General features: G+C 58.2%; 1 protein-coding gene across 2 annotated transcripts in view; it reads left to right on the top strand.

Annotated features, from left to right (window-relative positions):
• The window catches only part of BMP1 (bone morphogenetic protein 1), a 40,360-nt gene extending 20,537 nt beyond the window's left edge, over window positions 1-19,823 (top strand). The window contains exons 9-20 of one of the 2 annotated variants that reach the window (XM_033857705.2): window positions 2,004-2,106; window positions 3,575-3,691; window positions 3,954-4,099; window positions 4,201-4,396; window positions 5,659-5,784; window positions 6,565-6,725; window positions 7,125-7,305; window positions 11,135-11,260; window positions 14,330-14,457; window positions 14,843-15,056; window positions 16,907-17,157; window positions 19,093-19,823. In XM_033857705.2, the coding sequence (XP_033713596.1) occupies window positions 2,004-2,106; window positions 3,575-3,691; window positions 3,954-4,099; window positions 4,201-4,396; window positions 5,659-5,784; window positions 6,565-6,725; window positions 7,125-7,305; window positions 11,135-11,260; window positions 14,330-14,457; window positions 14,843-15,056; window positions 16,907-17,157; window positions 19,093-19,227 (1,884 nt within the window). In that variant the 3' untranslated portion in view covers window positions 19,228-19,823. Of the gene's footprint in view, window positions 1-2,003; window positions 2,107-3,574; window positions 3,692-3,953; window positions 4,100-4,200; window positions 4,397-5,658; window positions 5,785-6,564; window positions 6,726-7,124; window positions 7,306-10,443; window positions 10,805-11,134; window positions 11,261-14,329; window positions 14,458-14,842; window positions 15,057-16,906; window positions 17,158-19,092 lie in introns of those variants that run through there. The other variant, XM_033857706.2, reaches the window with a different exon arrangement.
• Window positions 19,824-20,034: the final 211 nt, after the last annotated feature.

Genomic DNA, 20,034 nt, shown 5'->3' with positions numbered 1-20,034 from the left:
CCTGGTGGCGCAGTGGTTAAGAATCCACCTGCCAATGCAGGGGACATGGGTTTGAGCCCTGCTCCAGGAAGATCCCACATGCCGCAGAGCAACTAAGCCCGTGTGCCACAACTACTGAGCTGTGCTCTAGAGCCCACGAGCCACAACTACTGAGCCCATGTGCCACAGCTACTGAAGCCCGCACGCCTAGAGCCCGTGCTCCGCAACAAGAGAAGCCACCGCAACGAGAAGCCCAAGCACCACAAAAAAGAGTAGGCCCCGCTCGCCGCAACTAGAGAAAACCCGCGCGCAGCAACAAAGACCCAATGCAACCAAAAATAAATAAATAAAATAAAATAAAAAAGTAAAATTAAAAAAAAAAGAAAACACCAAGAATTCTGACGGGGTCGGTGCTAAAGTGACCATGAGCCGGGAGCTCTTCCTTGACCAGTGGTTTTCATTCTGGCCTCTACTCTGTCTGCCTCTAACACTGCAGTGAGCCACAGGGGAGATGGACACCCTTGTCCCCTTCTCCAGCGGGGAACCCAGCTAGCACCTAACAGGTGGGCCCCTTGGGCCTTCTCATGCCCACTGCACACTCCTCGCAGATGGGGGTGCCATTCTCTGGAGTCCCTGCTTGTTGGACTCTGAACATACAGCAGGCTTCAGGGCTCACTCCGGAAACTACTAAGGAAGCAGTTTCCCTCCTAGTAAGGGTGCTTCTCTACCTGTTCATATGCCCCCCTGCTGGGGAGACTTGGTACTTACCGAGGTATCAAACGTTCCTCCAGTATTAGGTGAACGTTTGACGAGTTCAAGGGCTGAAATAAGTTTATGTGAAGGAGGTCCTTAGGGCAGTATCTGTACCTATGTATTGCTGTGTTAGGGTGAGATGCTCTTTCCTCATTTTATGCACCATTTTATGCAGAGGCAAGATTCAAACCCAGGCTCGTATGACTGGAATCTGAGTTTTTCACTAGGTGGTCTTTTCATGCATATGTCTTATTCTTCTAAGTCCTAAGCTCCTTGACAGGGACGTATCTTTTTTTCTTTTTCTTTTATTATTTATTTATTTTTGGCTGCGTCAGGTCTTTGTTGCTGCGTGCAGGCTTTCTCTAGTTGTGGCGAGCGGGGGCGCCTCTTTGTTGAGGTGTGCGGGCTTCTCGTTGCGGTGGCTTCTCTTGTGGAACACGGGCTCTAGGCGCGTGGGTTTCAGTAGTTGCGGCACACAGGTTCAGTAGTTGTGGCTCGTGGGCTGTAGAGCTCAGGCTGAGTAGTTGTGGCGCACGGGCTTAGTTGCTCTGCGGCATGTGGGATCTTCCCGGATGAGGGCTCGAACCCGTGTCCCCTGCATTGGCAGGCAGATTCTTAACCACTGCGCCACCAGGGAAGCCCTTTGTTTTTTTTTAACTGAAGTATAGTTGAGTGTCTTAAACCCATTCTTGGGAGGCATGCAGACCTGATACTCCCTTCAGCGGTTAGCACGAGCCCTGCCTAGAACCAGCACTCAGTAAATGCACGATGATGGGTAACTCAGGCCTTCTTCCCTCTGCTCGTCCTCTCTGGACCCTTCATTCCCGTTCAGACCGCCCCCTGCCCCCAGTCCCACATGCCTCCCTGGGCCCTTCCTCTCACCAAGGAGACCTCTTCCCTCTAAAGATGCTGTAATTTATATCATTTAAGTTGACCATGAAGAGAGCTGGGTTTGTTTAACCCTAAGCAACAGCTCCTTACTAAGGAGATCAGTAAAATGAGACCCCAGGTCTCAAACATACTTTCAACGCGGCTGTGCATTTTAAGTGAGGCCTGGCTTGGGGTATCTGGGAAGAATGCTGACTAGAACTGGCAGATGGCTGTGGACGAGGGACACTTCTGTGCCAGGAGCTCCTTTCTGGAACACTTAACTATTTATAACCCATGGCAAACAGCCTCACGAGGCAGGCAGCGGTCATGGGGCTGGTGGGCGAGACCAGCGGGCGATGTGTGGGCAGCGGTGTCACCTTCTTCCTCCCCCATTTCCCCAGATCATCCTGAACTTCACGTCCATGGACCTGTACCGCAGCCGCCTGTGCTGGTACGACTACGTGGAGGTCCGAGACGGCTTCTGGAGGAAGGCGCCCCTCCGAGGTACCGGCACAGCCCCGCCTTACCTCCTCCACAGCTGCGTCCTTCTTAGAACTACTCACATGACACGCTGTGCATCCTCCCCCCAACACTAGCACTTGGCTACGGGCAGCACCCTAGCATGGGAACCAGGGGTCCTGGTATAGTCAGTGCTGCAGCTTCATCACTAAATGTGTGACTTTGGGCAAGTCTCTTCCCCAGTCTGGACCTCAAGGTCCTCAGTATGGGCTTCCAGGCCTCCCTCAGAGGGTGGCTGTCGGTGTATAGGTGTGGGCAATCACACAGGGTGACAGAGGGAGATGGACAGGCCTGTCCTCTCAGCTCCAGGCTCTCTTCCTCATCTGGGCAATTTCAGAGGCTCTGTTTTCTGTCTGCGAGATGTGGCCTGAGGGTGCCCACAGTGCAGCCTGGTGCACCACAGAGACCTACATTCCTGGCACGGTCGCCCAAACCTGTTTGCACAGGGTGCCTTGTCTCGGGGGTAGGGGAGTGGGTAAGTGGGGGATGGATGGGTCAGAACCACAGGACAGAAGATGCTGTAATGGACACAGAGTTAGAGCCTGAGGAGCTACATGAATTCTTCTTCGATCTGGATGTGAGCCTAAGTAGCTCAGGACTGCTCATTGGCGTTAGAACTTTGTCTCACAGCCCAGCCTCTGCCTGAAGCAGGCTGACGAATCCTCGCTCACCATCTCTTTTTTCCCCCAGTTTCTGATGTTCGAATATTTCTTATTAGTCACCCAAAGCAGCTGTCATTACGACACTTCTTGCTACAGAAGAGTTAGCATTTCCAAGATTGCTGTTTCTTTCTTTTTTTTTTTGCAGTTTCTTTTTCATAACTTACATTCCTAGGCCAGCAGCCTCTGTCCATTGCTGTAAGTTGGGAAACACCCATATTATTACGAACACACACATCAGCCCTAGTCAATTCTTGACTACAAAGAATTCCACAGATGGCCAGCCTCGTCCACTTATGTGGATTCTTGTCGGGTTTTATTTCAAAGAGGACATTTTCTCACCCAGTCCCCGGATTCTGGGATTTATTTGGGGTCCCATGGCATCCCCTGCATTTGAGCAAAAGAAAACTGTTGATTGTTTTTGGTTATTACTTGTTTGCATGGAGAGCAAATAAGAAAGGATAAGTAGTGATGATAATGCTCTTTTTAAAAAGTAAATAAAACACTGATACTGTTGGCTAAGGTGAGGAGTCACCGTTCCTCCCAGAAACAGACTCCTATCCTTTCCCTCAAGGGCAGGAAATCTTCTAGAGTGGACTCTGGCCCTTCAAGGCCAAACTGGACCTTGGACCAGATGCAGGCCAACTTGAATGTGTGTCAAGTGCAGACCAGGGCCAGAGCCCCTGAGCCCCTCAGAGAGGTGGGGAGGGCTTCCTGGAGGTGCAGCCCTGGTGCGGGAAGGGAGAGGGCCTTGCTTTGGGCCTCACTGCCCCCTGTCCACGCCGTCTGTCCAGGCCGCTTCTGCGGGGGCAAACTCCCGGAGCCCATTGTCTCCACCGACAGCCGCCTCTGGGTTGAATTCCGCAGCAGCAGCAACTGGGTCGGGAAAGGCTTCTTTGCGGTCTATGAAGGTACCGAGGCAGGGGGACGGGGGAGTCAGAGGTGGGGTCCCTGGGCACCCTAGAACCACTCCCTCCTGGCACCCCAGAGGCAAGGCCGAGGGCCCGTGAAGGAGGAAGTAGAGATCCCACTGGGACTGGCCAGGGCTAGGGGCACTGGGAAGCTGGGAATGTGGGTGGGCAGGGCTAGAAGAGGGGGTAGAGGGGCTCTCGAACATTGCAGAGCATTCTGACCGACATCCTCTTTTTCCCAACTCGTCCCCTGTCCCCAAAGCCATCTGTGGGGGAGATGTGAAAAAGGACAACGGCCACATCCAGTCGCCCAATTACCCAGACGACTACCGGCCCAGCAAAGTCTGCATCTGGAGGATCCAGGTGTCCGAGGGCTTCCATGTGGGCCTCACCTTCCAGTCCTTTGAGGTGGGTCAGAGACCCCCAGGACGGCCCACCTCCTGCGGGCTTCCGGGGCTTGGGTCTGGGCCGCCAGGCCTCCTCCTGCTGACGGAGCCCCCGACCCCCAGATTGAGCGCCATGACAGCTGCGCCTATGACTATCTGGAAGTGCGCGACGGACACAGCGAGAGCAGCACCCTCATCGGGCGCTACTGCGGCTATGAGAAGCCGGACGACATCAAGAGCACGTCCAGCCGCCTCTGGCTCAAGTTCGTCTCTGATGGGTCCATTAACAAAGCTGGCTTCGCCGTCAACTTTTTCAAAGGTGCCTCCTTCCCCGCACCCCTACCCCGGCCCACTCCTGTGGCCAACCCACCTCCTTTGTTCCTTCTTTTTATTTTTTAAATTTTATTTGATTGAAGTAAGAACACTTAGCGTGAGGTCTACACTCGGAGCACATCTAAGTGTACAAACCAGTATTGCCGACCAAGGCACAGTGCTGTGCAGATCTCCTTGCTTGACGGAAACTTTATGCCCGCTGATTCATAACTCCCCCCCCCTTCCCCAGCCCTGGGCACCCATCATTCCACTCTTCAGTTTTATGAATTGGGCTATTTTAGATACCTCATGTGAGTGGAATCATGCAGAATTTGACTTTTGGGGACTGGCTTATTTTACTTAAAATAATGTCCTGAAGGTTCATCCGTGTTATCGCATATGGCAGAGTTTCCTTCTTTTTTAGGGCTGAATAGTATTCCACTGTGTGTCTGAACCACATTTCCTTTAGTCTCATCCGTGGATGGACACCTTGGCTATTGTGAATGGTGCTACCATGGCTTCATTCGTTCCTCATTCACTCACTCAACACACTGTGAGGGATTCGTAGACCCTGGCGCCCTGCCCTTGAATTTATGGCCTAACTGGGCAGAAAAGGTCCCACTGAAAAACTACATACCTCACTGAGTAAATGACAAACGTAGGTAAAAGTAGCTGACACACGGTAGGTGGTCGACAGAGAATTGACATAACAATTCAGGAGTTGCCAAAAGTTTGTACTGAAGGAATGTTGGTGAGATGTGCAGGCAGAAAGTACCGTAGGAGCTCAGGGAGGAGACAAGGCAGCGTGGACGTTTTATCGGCGTGACCCTGGGCATTGAGGGTGTTCTGCCCAAGCCTCATTTCCTCGTCTGTAATCTGGGCACAGTTACAGCCCCTCCATCACAGGCTTCATGTAGGGATTGAAGCAGAGGTGAAAGAATGGTACTCAGCCGGGGATGGCGCATGAGAGGGCCCAGTGAATGGTGGTGGCCACCAGCCCAGCCAGTGTGGTCAGAAGGAAGGCTCCATGGGTCCACCTGTCCCCTCCTTCAGGGAACTGCCTGTCCCTTTGGGGTTGTCACAGACAGGATCCCCTGGGGACCGGGTGGGGTTCTGAGCAGGTCACAGCTGACTTCCTCCCCCTGGAATGGGACTGGGGGTGGTCCTAGCAGCCTGAGGGATCCTGGACTTGACTCCCAAGCAGAGGGCAGGAGGAGGGACCCAGGCCCCGGACTGGGAGTCACTGACACCCTTTCCTTACGACCACAGAGGTGGACGAGTGCTCTCGGCCCAACCGCGGGGGCTGTGAGCAGCGGTGTCTCAACACCCTGGGCAGTTACAAGTGCAGCTGCGACCCTGGGTATGAGCTGGCCCCTGACAAGCGCCGCTGCGAGGGTAAGTGCCCCCGGGCTGCCCAGGACCCTGTTCCCTCTCCCACCCCAAACCCTCCAGCCCGGGTCTCTTCTGCCCTTGGACAGACCCCTTTCCAGAAAAACGAGGATTCCCTGGCACTTTGGTCACTACTCATGGGTAAGGAATACATTGTCTCTTTCAATCCCCCGGAACACACTGTGACCAGGTGTGATGTACTCTGGTTTGGTTTTCATTCTTGTTCTTCTTTTTAAATGCTGATCTTGATTGATTTCATCACCCAGCAGAAGGTCACGATCCACAGTTTGGAAACCACTGTTCTTAGACAGGCACTGAGTTCCAGCCTCTCATTATAAATGTTCCCAGGAGGTAGTGAAACGCTCTCTGGCTAACTGTCTCCATCTCAGCCTGATCTTGCTGCCGGGCTTCTCTCCACTCACCTCTGAGCAGCTCCCTCTCCCTCCGTGCCTCCCAGTCCCTGCCCCCTGGTCCTCCCTGCCTCCCTCCCAGCACCCCCTGCCCACTGGTACTGCCTTTCTGGAGCCCCTCACCCCACCCCCCACCTCTAAGCAGACACCTGGCCTGTTCTCTCGCGGAGAAAATTGAAGTGACCACACAACTCCTCCTACTCTGAAGACACCCCCCCTCCCCTGCCTCCTTCCCCATAGAGACCACACACCAGCCCCCCAGGCTGGGGGAACCCACAAACCCACTCCTCCTCCTTCATGCACCCCAGCCTGTGTCCATGCCCTTCTCTAGAGCCGGGACTCCTGGTGGGTGACGCCACCTCCCTTGTCCCCCCAGCTGCCTGTGGTGGATTCCTCACCAAGCTCAATGGCTCCATCACTAGCCCGGGCTGGCCCAAGGAGTACCCCCCTAACAAAAACTGCATCTGGCAGCTGGTGGCGCCCACCCAGTACCGCATCTCCCTGCAGTTTGACTTCTTCGAGACCGAGGGCAATGATGTAAGTGCCCGCCTGGGGCTGAGGAGACGCAGGGAGGTCTGAGGCGTGCGAGCTCAGCCTGGTGCCTGCTTCCTACCCTCCGAAAGAAATACTCCAGGAATGTAGAGGCAGTGTGTGTGTGGGGGGGGGTTCAGAGGAAGCAGGGGAGGCTCAGGGAGGAGGGCCTTGAAGGCCAGGGAGCACGTGGCACATGGGAATGAAGGACGTGGAGTCCAGAAGCCTGTGGGGAGAGGCAGGGCTGGGGGCTTGTGTGGGGAGCACAAGAGGAACTGATGGGGTGGGGTGGCAAAGCAGGTAACTAAAGGCGAAAGGACCCACGGAACAGGGAGCCTCCTCAGGCGCAGGTGGTCAGGAGAGGCTTCCTGGAGGAGGTGGGCCTGGAGCTGCGCTGCCCCACAGGTGTGCAAGTACGACTTCGTGGAGGTGCGCAGTGGACTCACGGCCGACTCCAAGCTGCACGGCAAGTTCTGTGGCTCCGAGAAGCCCGAGGTCATCACCTCCCAGTACAACAACATGCGTGTGGAGTTCAAGTCCGACAACACAGTCTCCAAAAAGGGCTTCAAGGCCCACTTCTTCTCAGGTAACCCCGGACTCCCCAGCTCCGAGCCCCGCATCCCTTTCTTCCTGCCGCTGCGCCCCTGTACTCTGCAGCCCCTCTGGTGCCGGGCAGCAGGGTCTGTCCCCTGCTCCCCCCACTGGCCCTCCACCACCAGGACAGCCCTCCCTGCCTGAACCCCGCTATTCCTGAGCCCTCAAGGCTGTATGGGAGCCGACCTGAGGCCGGGCAGGACATAGGCCTGCAGAAAGGAAGGGAGAGGGCGCTCCAGGCCTCAGGGGCCGCAAGCCAAGACCCGAGGGAGGTCAGGCCCTGGGAGCAGGGAGTGCAGTGAGGCCGGAGGCTGCCGCATGCAGAAGAGGAGGGTATTTGCATTGGACTGTGGGGCAGGTTATCCGGCAGCGGTTGACTCTTTAATCAGAACCAGCACACACCAAATGGGGTCATGCCGGGGCCTTCAGAAGTGATAAGGAGCCTCCCTTCCCTCAACCCCAAAGCCTTCCCACTCCCCCGAGGCCCACGGTGGGGGACTCAGATCCAACCAGCACATGTCTGTTGACAGCTGCCCCATGTAAGGCTAGGGGTCAAGTCCCTTTAAGGGCCCCATCTCCGGGCAGACAGGAGGCCATGGGCTGGCTGGAGCAGACAGTTTGTCGGGGAGCAACCCAGGGGTCCTCATCCCCAGCACGCCTGGTGGACCAGGCATGGGCGGCGGGAAGCCCAGAAACCTCCGAGCGGGTCCACGCTGCCTTCCTTCTCCCCTCCTTTGCCCAGGGTCCTGCATCCTCAAGCCCCCTATGTGGCCGCCCTGCACCCTCACCTGCCCCGCTGGATGCCATGCACTGCCCCTGTGCACTGGTTCCCTGCTTGGTACTGCCAGCCACCCCGCTCTGCTTGCAGTGCCTCACAGCCCCTGCCCCACTGCTGGCTGAGACCCTTGCAATGCGACTCCCTCTCTTCCCTGGGCCCACCTGGAACCCGTGTGAGGTGCTCACCAGAGGGCTGAGGGGACGTAACATCCACTCAGGGATGGGCTCGGCCCTGGGGAAACCATTACCTGCTTACTCTTGTCTCTTCCTGCCCTTCTGTTGCTCCAGTCTTGGTAGGGGGGCGGGGCGGAGGGAGACCAGCACCGCATCTGTCAGACCTAGAGCCCAGGGCTCTCCACCCACGGTTACTGCCCTGCCCTGGCCCAACACTGCTACCCTCAGCCCACCCTCAGCTCTGCACAGACGCGCGCGCACACACATGCACACACACACCTGCACACGCACACTTGCACACGCACACTTGCACTGCCCCTTCTCACAAGAAACCTGCAGAGGACCCTCACCGCTGGGCATCAAGGTTCAGCCCTCAGGGTCCAGGGCATCTGCCTCTGACCCCCCAGGAGGGGGGCTATTTGGACTTTTGGGACACCCAGCGAGGAGACCATAAGGCAAGAAGAAGAGAGAGCCTGAAGACCTTCAGTGTGACCCCAGCCACCTTCCGGGGCATTGGGCACTGGAGGGTGAGTGCCATCTCCTTGTCCCAGCCCGTGTCCACTCCCTGCTCCTGCCCCTTCTGCAACCTGCATCCCTGGCTCCCAGGAGAGGCTGCCCCCGACCATGGCAGAGCCCCTCCCCGGGCACTAAAGCAGCCCTTTCTCAGGGCTCACAGTGCTCAATACCGCACTCAGCACTCACTCACCCACTCACTCGCTCATTGGGCAAGTATTCCTTTTACCCCTACAGTATGCCAGGCACTGTACTCGGTTTTTGGGGTGCAAATACGAGGAAGGCATGGGGGTCAATTTCAGGACGATCTTTGCTCATTCCGTGAGCTGGAACTCCTGAAGCTCCCAGCATAGTCATCAGTGAGTTACTCGGTGAAACCCCAGGATGGGTTGTAGGGTGCCCATCACCCCACATTCTCACAGGGCTTGTGCAAAGGCAGCTTCCACAGGGCCCTCTGTCAGGGTCCCTCACGATGCTCTAACTGAGGAGACCTGGGGAAGGACTTGGGGACTCCACCTCTTGACCTTGGGTTGTTTGGGTCCCACGGGGTCTGGCTCACGTGAGAGTGAATTGGAGAAGCAGGGCCATCTGGGAGCCAGTGCTCCAGCCCTTGGGCCCCTCTCCCAAGGGAGACCCGGAACAGGGCCGCCGTTGTCACAGACTCCGCCTGGCCATGTGAATGTCAGCAGGCATCTTTCTACCTCGGGGCTCATCTCTGGAACTCTGTGTGTCCACTCCCCTTCCCTGAATGCCTGCCTCCGTTCCAGGCACACAGTACCCAAAATGACCATGGAGAGACTGGAGAATATGTGTGTGTGATGTACCTGTGCCTGTGACCACGTGTCCCTCTGTGTGTCAGTTTCTATGTTCACGGGAGAGCGCATGTGCAGATCCGCCCGAATGGGAGCAGCTGCGCCTGTGAGACCTCCTGAGTCCGCAGTGGCCTGTTGATGAGTCCGTGGTCTCTGCATCCACGTGTGTCTCTGTTTGTACCTGTGCTTGTGTGTGCCTGTGCATGCTTCCTCACGCACAGGGAGTGAGCCAGCAGCGTCTATCCCTGGCACGTGTACGCAGGTGGCCGATGGCTGACGTGTGTGAGTGTGGTGTCTGTGTGTGAGGGGCTGACGTGTATCCTGTCTGTGTGTGTGTGTGTGTGTGTGTGTGTGTGTGTGTGTGTGTGTGTGTCAACCTGTGGGTCAGTGTCTGTGCTGCCGTGTCGGGACGACGGTACAGGGTGAGGGATAATATGTCTGTGGGTGTGTTGGCGTGAGTGTGTGTCTGTGTCTGTAACACACTGTAGTTGCAGCACCAGGAGAGAGCCGAGCTCTGGATGAGGCCCCCTTCCCATGGACTGCTCCCCTCTGCTAGAGACTCTGCGTCTCCTTCCCCAGCGTGCGGGCCTCATTCCCACCCCCAAGGCCTTCTCCCTGCCGCAGGCTTCCTCCCGTCTGTCCCCTGTCGCTGTGCCTCCTCCCACCCGCTGCCCCTCCGTGGCCTGGCTGCTCCGGACATGGCCGTCCTGCATGTGTGTCCCGCTGCCCCCCAACCCCGTGCTGCCCGTGGACCCCCCTCGGAGCCCGGCCTGGTTTTCACTGCTCTCCCTCCCTGGCCCCCGCCCTCCACCCGCACCCCTTGGTCCCTTTTCTCCTTCTCTCTCTCGTTTCAGAAAAGAGGCCAGCTCTGCAGCCCCCCCGGGGACGGCCCCACCAGCTCAAATTCCGAGTGCAGAAAAGAAACCGGACCCCCCAGTGAGGCCCGCCTGGCCTCCCGGACCCTTTGTTACTCAGGAACCTCACCTTGGACGGAATGGGCTGGGGGCTCTGCTGCCGCCCACCCCAACCTCCGCTCTGCCATGCCGGCCCGGCTCCCTCCGGCCGGACAGAACTGGTGCTCTCCTCGCCCCCGCCCCCGCTCACGTGGACAGGGGACTCTCCCTGCCTCCCGCCCCTCCCATTTTGATGGTGTCTGTGACATTTCCTGTTGTGAAGTAAAAGAGGGACCCCTGCGTCCTGCTCCTTTCTCTTGCAGTCTGCTTGTCCGTGTGTCTATTTTTCCACTTGTCCGTCTGTCCAGTAAGCAGGTAATGGTAGAGGGTTCCCATGCTGGTCAGCTCCAGACCCCAGCCTCCCTCCGTCCACTTCTCCTTTCTCTCCGCACAGCTGGGCCCCCCTCAGCCACCTCCGCTTGATGCAGTGCCCTGGACCCCCACCATCGCCTTGACCTCCGCTCCCCACCCTGCCTGTGGGGGGGCGGGGGGAGGGTGAGGTGGACGCCCAGCCGGTCCTCCCACTTCCCCTGGGGTGATGCAGCCCTCATCCCTGCACAGACCGGTCTGCCCTTGCTTGTTCCCCCTGCAGACAAGGACGAGTGCTCCAAGGATAACGGCGGCTGCCAGCAAGACTGCGTCAACACCTTCGGCAGCTACGAGTGTCAGTGTCGCAGCGGCTTTGTCCTCCACGACAACAAGCACGACTGCAAGGAAGGTAAGCGCTGCCAGAGCCCCCGGGCACCTTCCCCTGCCCACAGCCTGGGGCCTGAAGGGCTCAGCGCTGCCATCTCCTCCGGCCTCTCTTTGGACTCAAGAAGCTGAGTGACCTCTGAGGTCACCTCGTTTTGCCTCCCGCCTAGTGCACGGACCCTCCCCATCCCTCCCGCGCCCCCACCCCCAGCAATATCCAAGCCACACACACTTCTGGAGAGGAGGGGCTGCCCCCAGGCCCCATTGTTAGGCTGTTCTGGTAATTAGTGCTCCTTAAAATCCACGTCCAAGTCTTTCTCTTTGTCCGACCTCCCGCTGTCAGGGACGCAAGCTGGGACAGTGGTGAAGAGCACAGACTCTGGTGCCAGGCTCCCAGCCCTACCACTTAGCCAGCCACGTGCCCTTGGGCAGCAGACTTCCTTTCTCCGCACCCGGGTTTGCTCACGAGTGACTCCTGGATGGTACCAGCACCCTCCTCCTAGGGGCGGGGCGCTGTGATGTGCTCCGAGCAGCGCCTGCCTCATAGCAAGCAGTCACGTATGTCACTGTTATCGGTCACATCTCTGACCCCTGGGGACACCCAGAACAGGGCTGCTGCCTCCCTGACATTGAAGCCCTGCAGATCCTTGGAAACAGCTCTCAGGTCATTGCCCATATCACGTGATACCTCTCTGGATGCAATACAACCCTGGCCTGCTCCCAGTTGCTGATTCCACTGTGGCCCGTGCCTGCTGGGGATGTACTATCCCAGCAGCACAATGTAGACTCGCCTCTGACACTGAGAGTCTGTGTGCCGTTGGGTGAGTCATTTCGGTTCTCTGAGCTTCAATTGCCTCACCCATGAGATGGTCCTACGCTTTAGAGCCCTTGCTTTGAGCACTTAGCACAGTGCCTGGCAAATGCCTCTTCTCACCATTACTAGGTGGACAACCAAAGTACCAGCAAATAAACTGCCGACTAGGATAAACAGAGGTGAAGCACCCAACGGACGTCCCAGGGCTTCCATCCCCATCGCTTCAGGCTCTCCAAATATAGAGTACCTGACTCACGGAGCCCCCGTATCTTTTAGCTAGGGGAGACCTTCTTCTGATGTTGTCTAAACTGTATGCCATCTCTGTACTCTCTATGAAAAACAGGGTTTTGCTAAAGAACCCTCAGCATTGACATCAACAAGATAGCAGGAGCAGGTGTAAACCTCCTGGGAAGATGGCCTGTGCGTAGCTCCGATTCACTTTAGAAGAACTCATTGTTTCTTACTCAAGTGCTAGGCTAGTAACAAATCAGTATTTCCTGACCCTCTGTGGGGGGTGTAGCTCTGTGCAAAGTTCTGTAGGGGGTTCAAGAGGGGATCCCTCTGCTCCCGAGGAGACTGCAGTATAGCTGGGGAGAGAAGTGGGCATGGCAGGAGAAATCAGAGGGTGGGGAAAACTGGTGTAAAAATGGGGTGGGGGGCAGGGAGTGTGGACATGGGAAGCTGAAGATGGGTAATGGAAGCAGCTCATAGCTCAAATGTGGAGGCCAGGAGCTCCACCTGCCTCCACCCGGGCCGCTGGGTGGCCTGCAAGGGCACTGCCCCTCTGGACCCTGGCGGCTGTGCATTCATCCTGTGAGCCTCTGACTATAGGCACAGCTGTTCAGCCTGCACCCCACCCACCCCTCTCTCCTCCCCAGTCCAGCGGTGCACTGGCTTTTCCTCAGAGGGACCTGTCAGATTGGATGATAACGCTTAAGGAGCATCAGCCTTGGAGTTTGTGAGGCCATGCTGTTCCGAGGCAGAAGGCAGATTGCAGTGGATCAAGGAGCCATGAGTAGTGAGAACATGGTGTAGCAAGTTTTCTTGAAGACAAGGAGACAGGATGGGTGGTAGCAGGAGGAGAGCGTTGTTTCAGGATGGGCAAAGCGTAGGAAGGGTTCGTGGCCTGGCCGAGCTGGCAGAGGGAGTGAGCGCGGGTAATGTGTGACATGAGGGTCCCCAGATGGTGGGCAGCAATGAGCTCCAGCTCAAGGAAGGAAAATCCATTCCTGCCCGGGAGGAGTGGCACCTTCTCTAAGACAAGGCAGGAGGGAAGGTGAGCGGGAAAGGTGAGTTTGCCGGTAGGGGTTGGGAAATTGAAGTTGTTCATATCTGAGGTCCCTGCTTTTCTCCAGGAGGCAGGAGGTGAGGTGGTCTGCTGGGAGCGGGGCTGGGAGTTGAGGAGAGGGCCGAAGGTTCGGAGCCGTAGCTGAGGAGGTGAGAGATGGAGCTGGTGAAGGACGAATCCAAAGAATATCAAGGGGTGGGGGCCCAGCCACGCTTGGAGACCACGAATGGGGTTTTCCAGGACGGTGCCGCTCAAGCACGGCCCTTGATGAGCAGTTGGGGTGATGGCCCACATGGTGCAGCTGATAGAGAAGCAAGTCAACCCAGGAGGAAGTGTTGGGAGGAAGTGGAAGGGTCAAGGCCATGGAGGCCTCTCTAAAGCTGGAGAGCTGTTAGGGAAAGGGAGGGCCTGAGCGCCCTGGAAGAACGGGAGGTGGCCACTGCGAGGGTGATGTGTTTGTAGCATCGAGAATTGGAGGGTGATGGCGAAGCCTTGGCGGTGAGAGGTGAGAACCCATAGAGCTGAGAAGGTCAGGGGCGCGAGGCATGTGGGTGGACCATCCACGTGTGTGTTGACATCACCTAGGATGGTGGCAGGAGTGGGGTGGAGAGAACTGAGTCAGATGCCAAAGTCTTCTGTGGATGTGGAAGCGTGGCAGGAGGTCAGAGGATGCCGGCTTCGTGGAGAGCAGAGGTGGTATGGCCAAGTGGCCTCAAAGGTCCAGGAGTGTACACAGGGTGCCTGGGAGGGCTGCTTCCATGGCTGGTGCCAGGTGAGGTCCAGCTTGGAACCGAGCAGCTAGATTTCCCCGGGCTGGGTGACTGAATGGAAAAGAAGTGCCGTGAGCTTTCATTCCATTTCTAAGTGGGGGACAAGAGAAGCAAGAAAGGGGGAGGAGGGGAGGGAGGGGCTTCTTCCTTCCTTTCTTCATAGGGGCCATTGGAGCACTGGGGTCCCTGCTGATCCCCTTCCCCTCACTCACCTCTCCACAGCCGGCTGTGACCACAAGGTGACATCCACCAGCGGCACCATCACCAGCCCCAACTGGCCTGACAAATACCCCAGCAAGAAGGAGTGTACCTGGGCCATCTCTAGCACCCCCGGGCACCGGGTCAAGCTGGTAAGGTGCCCGCTCCCCACCCCGCTTCTCCGTGCCATCTGCGCATCACCTATTTCCTGTCAGCTCCAAAGCCCCATGTCACTCAGAGCACTGCTCAGGGCCATGCAGGCTGCAGGCTGGTGGCCTGGCTGAGCCCACAGGGCTGCCATCCCTGTGAGAAGCCCAAGTCTGGTGTGGACAGAGGCCCTTTCCCAGCATACAGTGGGTTTGTACCTGCCATCGCCTCATTCCTAGGTCCTCCCCGTCTCCCATCCACCAGCAGTGGCCACTGCCCCGGTGTCCATGAACTGGGGTCCGGGGGCCTTGGTTTGGTGCCACCTGTTGCCCACGCCTCCTGCCCCGGCCACATAATTCCTAATTCGCTGTCCTCCCTCATGCCCTCCAGACCTTCATGGAGATGGACATCGAGTCCCAGCCTGAGTGTGCCTACGACCACCTGGAGGTGTACGACGGGCGTGACGCCAAGGCCCCCGTCCTGGGCCGCTTCTGCGGGAGCAAGAAGCCTGAGCCCGTCCTGGCCACGGGCAGCCGCATGTTCCTGCGCTTCTACTCTGACAACTCCGTGCAGAGGAAGGGCTTCCAGGTGTCCCACTCCACAGGTGAGCCCACCGCAGGCCAGGGTGGGGGCAGCCGGTGCCCTGTGTGGTCATTTGTCCTGGAGGCATCTGCTGATCCTGGTCTCAAAGGCAGGCCCTGGGCTCCAGTCGGAGGTTTACAAAGAGCTCCTGAAGACACAGACAGGCCCAGCCCCTGGCCGGGTGGACAGACAGCATGTCCTGAAGGCCAGACCAGAGGGGCAGAGAGTCAGCCTCCTGGGCCAGGGAGAGGAGGTCCTGATTAGGGGTGCGAAGGTCAGAGAGAAAACAGGGCGGTGACAACAGTGGGTAGAGAACCAGAGATGGGGAGGGAATCCCCTGGAGTCCCCAGAGGTAGGACACTTGTCTGTGCGGTAGGCCACCCACATTCTACCCCCCCAGATTCACGCGTTCATTCATTCCGCAGACATTTGTTAACACGTGGCAGGTACGCGGCAGCATCCTAAGGGCGGGTCACAAAATGAACGAAGCAGGGCTTCCCTGGTGGCGCAGTGGCTGAGAGTCCGCCTGCCGATGCAGGGGACGCGGGTTCGTGCCCCGGTCCGGGAAGATCCCACATGCCGCAGAGCGGCTGGGCCCGTGAGCCATGGCCGCCGAGCCTGCACGTCCGGAGCCTGTGCTCCGCAACGGGAGAGGCCACGACAGTGAGAGGCCCGCGTACCGCAAAAAAAAAAAAATGAACGAAGCAGACAAACCTCTCAGTCCTTGAGGGGTTTACTCTGCATTTACTTGTTCGTTTATTCAACAACCTTCTACTGAGCCCTGGACCCTGCAGGAGACTCAGAGGGGCACGGAGAGGTGAATCAGGCATAAGCCCTTCACCCTGCCCACACGGGAACCCACAGCCTAGGGGAGAGACAGGACACAGACAGATAATTACAGCAGGAGACAAAACACGCTAAGGGCCTCGCTCTGGGTGTGAGGTGATGGGTCATTGCAGGCAGGGGAGGAGCCCAAGCACAGCCACAACCCCAGACAGCTCTGGGTGTACACAGGTGACTGCAGGTCATTTAGTTTGGCTGGAGCAATGGGCGTGTGAGGACAGCAGTGAACTGGGAATGGTGTGGCTACAGAGAAAGGCTGGAGCCCAGTCCTGTGAGGCCTGGGACATCAGGCCAACGGTGACCGCTGGGGGCTTGGCAGGCTTCTTGTGGGTCTTAAGCTACCTGTTGGGGAGGCCCCAGAGCTGATGGGTCCACAGTCCCGCTCCTCCCTTTTAACTCCGCCCCTGACCCAGGCCTCGCCCATCCACACCCCACCCGTGAGCCCAGGTGTCCTGAAGGCCAGAGGGCGTAGGAAGGGGTGGACGGGATGACCCTGCCCTGCCTGCTCTCGTTTGCCCTTCCCAGCACAGGGTCACACACTGGAGGCCCGGAACTCCATCGGGCCCTCAGACCTGCTCTGTTTGGCCCACACTGTGTCTTTTAAAAACATGAGCCACCGTTTAAAAATTAGGAGTTTTCGCATAAAATCCACGAGTACGTCTTCTCGCTTAAGAAAGGGAGCTCAGGCGACACAGGGCCCACATTCTTCCGTGATAGCCATCAGCTGGAGCAAATTAGCAGCAACCTCTTTCAACAAGCGTGCTCTCCCTGGGGCCTCTGCTCAGAGCGGCCTTCCACCCACCACGTCCCCGGGCCTCCGCGGGCATCTCTCCAGAGGGAAAGCCGCAGAGCACTTGTTCCAGGCCAAGGCCTGGGCCGGGTCCAAACCCACCTATCACTAGCCATGTGGCCTCGTCCCAGGGCCTCCATCCGGCCAGGAGGCCTGAATACGGGGAGGGACAGTGCCTGGGCCACAGCCGTGCTCGGGGTGGGGGGGGTGGCTGATCTTGTGTCCCCCTCCCCCCTCAGAGTGTGGAGGCCAGGTGCAGGCAGAGGTGAAGACCAAGGACCTTTACTCCCACGCCCAGTTTGGCGATAACAACTACCCCGGGGGCGTGGACTGCGAGTGGGTCATCGTGGCCGAGGAAGGCTATGGCGTGGAGCTGGTGTTCCAGACCTTCGAGGTGGAGGAGGAGGCCGACTGCGGCTACGATTACATGGAGCTCTTCGACGGCTACGACAGCACGGCCCCCAGACTGGGGCGCTACTGCGGCTCCGGGGTGAGACCCGCCACCCCTCACCCCAGCGCAGGGACCCAGCGCCTCTGGAGGCCGGGGGTCCCGGCGCGGGGGACAGCCCCTGCCTGGCACGTTGTAGGAGCCAGAGACCTACAAAGTGGGTGGTCGCTCACAGAGGCCCGCCCCGCCCTGGGCCATCCCCACCCAGGAAACCAGGTCCTTTCTGGTCAACACAGAGGTTCCTGCAGCCTCTGGGATAGGCCCTGCCCTGACCCAAGCCTGCTCAGCACCAGTTTGGTTGGGTCTCCAAGGTAGTTTGCATCTGGAGAGGAGGATGGAGTTCCCTCTGCCCTCTGATTCCCTCGTCCCAGTCCAAAGGCAGCTGACCAGGGCCCGGAATGAGGGCAGAGGTTGGGGCAGGAGCCAGAGACCAGGACTGAGCTGAGTCGTGCTAGGCAGTCGTTCTGGCGGAGCCATAACAATACCCTCATCTCTTCCACTGCCCGTTTCTCTTCTTGGTGAAAGACCAGCTGGCCCCAAAGCAGATACTGATGCCGCTGTCCAAGCAGATACTGAATATTACCTCTTGGTCCATAAAATGGCACTTTCAGAGGCAGTGGGCAAAAGTTTGCTCGATGCGGTTTTAACTAAGGCCACAGGAAAACCGCAGAGGTGGGTTTATTTTCCTCCAGGCAGAGCTTGTGAGTTCTTTTGTTTTTTTCTTTTTCTTTTCTTTTTAATCCTCTCCTCCTTCAGTGAATGTCATCTTCCCCTCGCCATTCCACACACACACACACACACACACACACACACACACACACACACTTTTGCACATGTACTCACACTCATATGCACACTCAGACACGCCCTCCTTCCCATCACTTCCCTGGTCCCCTGCCTCTCATGGCCGTGCTCCAGGGCTGCCTGGGTGCCCCAGGAAGGGTTAAACTTCCCAGGAGCAGCAGTAGCTGCTGAACCCAGCATTGGCCGGTGGAATATCCCCTTAGGAGCAGAGCTTCAGCCTTTGTCAACTGGCAAGGGCCGGGCAGGGCTGGGACAGGGTGGAGAGCTGGGGAAGCGGAGCACACAGCCCCCCTGCCTGCCTGGCTCAGCCGCTCCAGGATCCCCAGGCGACCAAGCTAGTGCCCCCTCCCCACTTGACTCTTTGTGACTCCCTTGATCTGACACCTTTGGGTGAGTCACACACCAAATTGGGTGTCCCCAGGTGGCGTCTTCCAAAGACTTCCATCAGGCTGGAGCAAACGGGAGGAGACCTGGGGAAGGAACCCAGTTCCGTCAGGGCTTCCTGGCATGGTTGCTGGAAATGTCCCCAAGGTTTTCGGAGGGCTTTGAGGGCCAGGGCCTCTTCGTGCTGATGCTCTGTGGGCGGCTGTCATGCTGAGGGCCTGCACACAGAGGTGAGGAGGGGCTCGCAGGCGCCTAGGAAGGGGCATCACCCGGAGCTGACCATGGCCCGCATCGGGGGAGGGCAGGAGCGTGGTGGCCGAGTCCGGGTCTGGGGGACCCAGCTGTCCTGTATTCTCCAAGAGACAGCCGGGACAGCAACAAGGCAGCCACTCAGACAAGCTGCTCCCTTTCCCAGCTATCCTCTTTCTGTTCCTGCCACCAGCCCTTCTAGGCTTGGAGAGCAGAGAGCTTCTGAGGGAAGCCAGGCCCAGCGGGGGGGCAGTGCCTTGCCTAAGACTTCACAGCTAACTAGTTAGTAGCAGCGCTGGGTGTGGAATGAAAGTGTAACTCTGCACTTAAGACAAGCTCCTCTACCCCCTGCTACCTCCCCTCCTCCAGGCACCCCATTAAACCCCTGCTCCTGAGAATCCTACTCCTGCTTCCAGGCGCTGGGGGAATCTGGCAGAAGTCGGGAGCTGCCCGCCTTCCTCATAGCTGGGGAACTCGGGGAGGGAAACGGCAGCCCTGCCCCTGGTCCTCAGTCTCATGCCCACCCCTTTCCTCTGTCAGCCTCCCGAGGAGGTGTACTCGGCGGGAGATTCTGTCCTGGTGAAATTCCACTCGGATGACACCATTACCAAAAAAGGCTTCCACCTGCGATACACCAGCACGAAGTTCCAGGACACGCTGCACAGCAGGAAGTGACCACTGCCCTCACACGGCGGGGACGGGAGGCCCGCTGCCCTCAGTCAACTGAGCCGGACAGCGGGGGCTGGGCAGAAGGCGGGACCCCGTCCCCGTCCCCCAGGTGCCAGGACCTGCGGGCCAATGGTCCAGGTGAGGCAGGGCGCTGGACTCCTACATGAGCCACTGCCCCATGATCCCTTCCTCCCTTGCCCCCGCCAGGAGTGAAGGGCCAGGGCCAGGGAGCCAGAGCTTTCCCTGAGACACTTGAAGTGGCCATTCCTCTCTGGGGGCCCAGCCCGGTGGGAGAGGGTCTGTCACCGGGACTCGCCCACCTTCCCTGCCCGTCTCTACACGCTGTATTGTGTATGGCCGGTGGCATATCTTCATTGTAATGTACATTTCCCACCCCTTCTCCAACCCCGATTTGGTTTTATTTTAAGCCTCCACTTCCCCCTGTTTCCTGGGGCGTGAGTTTCCGTACATGTCCCACAGGAGCCAGGGTGGGAGGATGAAGGGGAGGGAGTGGGGCAGCAAGACAGGGCTTCTCTCAGGCCCAGTGGCTGGTCGGCCACACCAGGGCACCCCAGCCAATAAACCGAAAGTGTTACAGCCAGTATCCTGTGCCAGGTGCTGTCTGGGGTATGGGGCCGGCGGGCGTGGGGTGGCTCGTCTCACTCCAGATGCGCAGGCTTGCTGTGTCTGGGGCCGGCCCCCAGCCAGGACACCTGGCCTCACTGGCTGCCCTTCCTTCCGTCAATTCCAGGGCCCCAGAGGGTGGGATTTCACGGTCAGGCACACACAGATACGCCTCGCACACGTCAGCCT

Source organism: Tursiops truncatus, chromosome 6 (assembly GCF_011762595.2).
Source record: "Tursiops truncatus isolate mTurTru1 chromosome 6, mTurTru1.mat.Y, whole genome shotgun sequence".
Lineage (NCBI taxonomy): Eukaryota > Metazoa > Chordata > Mammalia > Artiodactyla > Delphinidae > Tursiops > Tursiops truncatus.
This window is presented reverse-complemented; position numbering and strand designations above follow the sequence as displayed.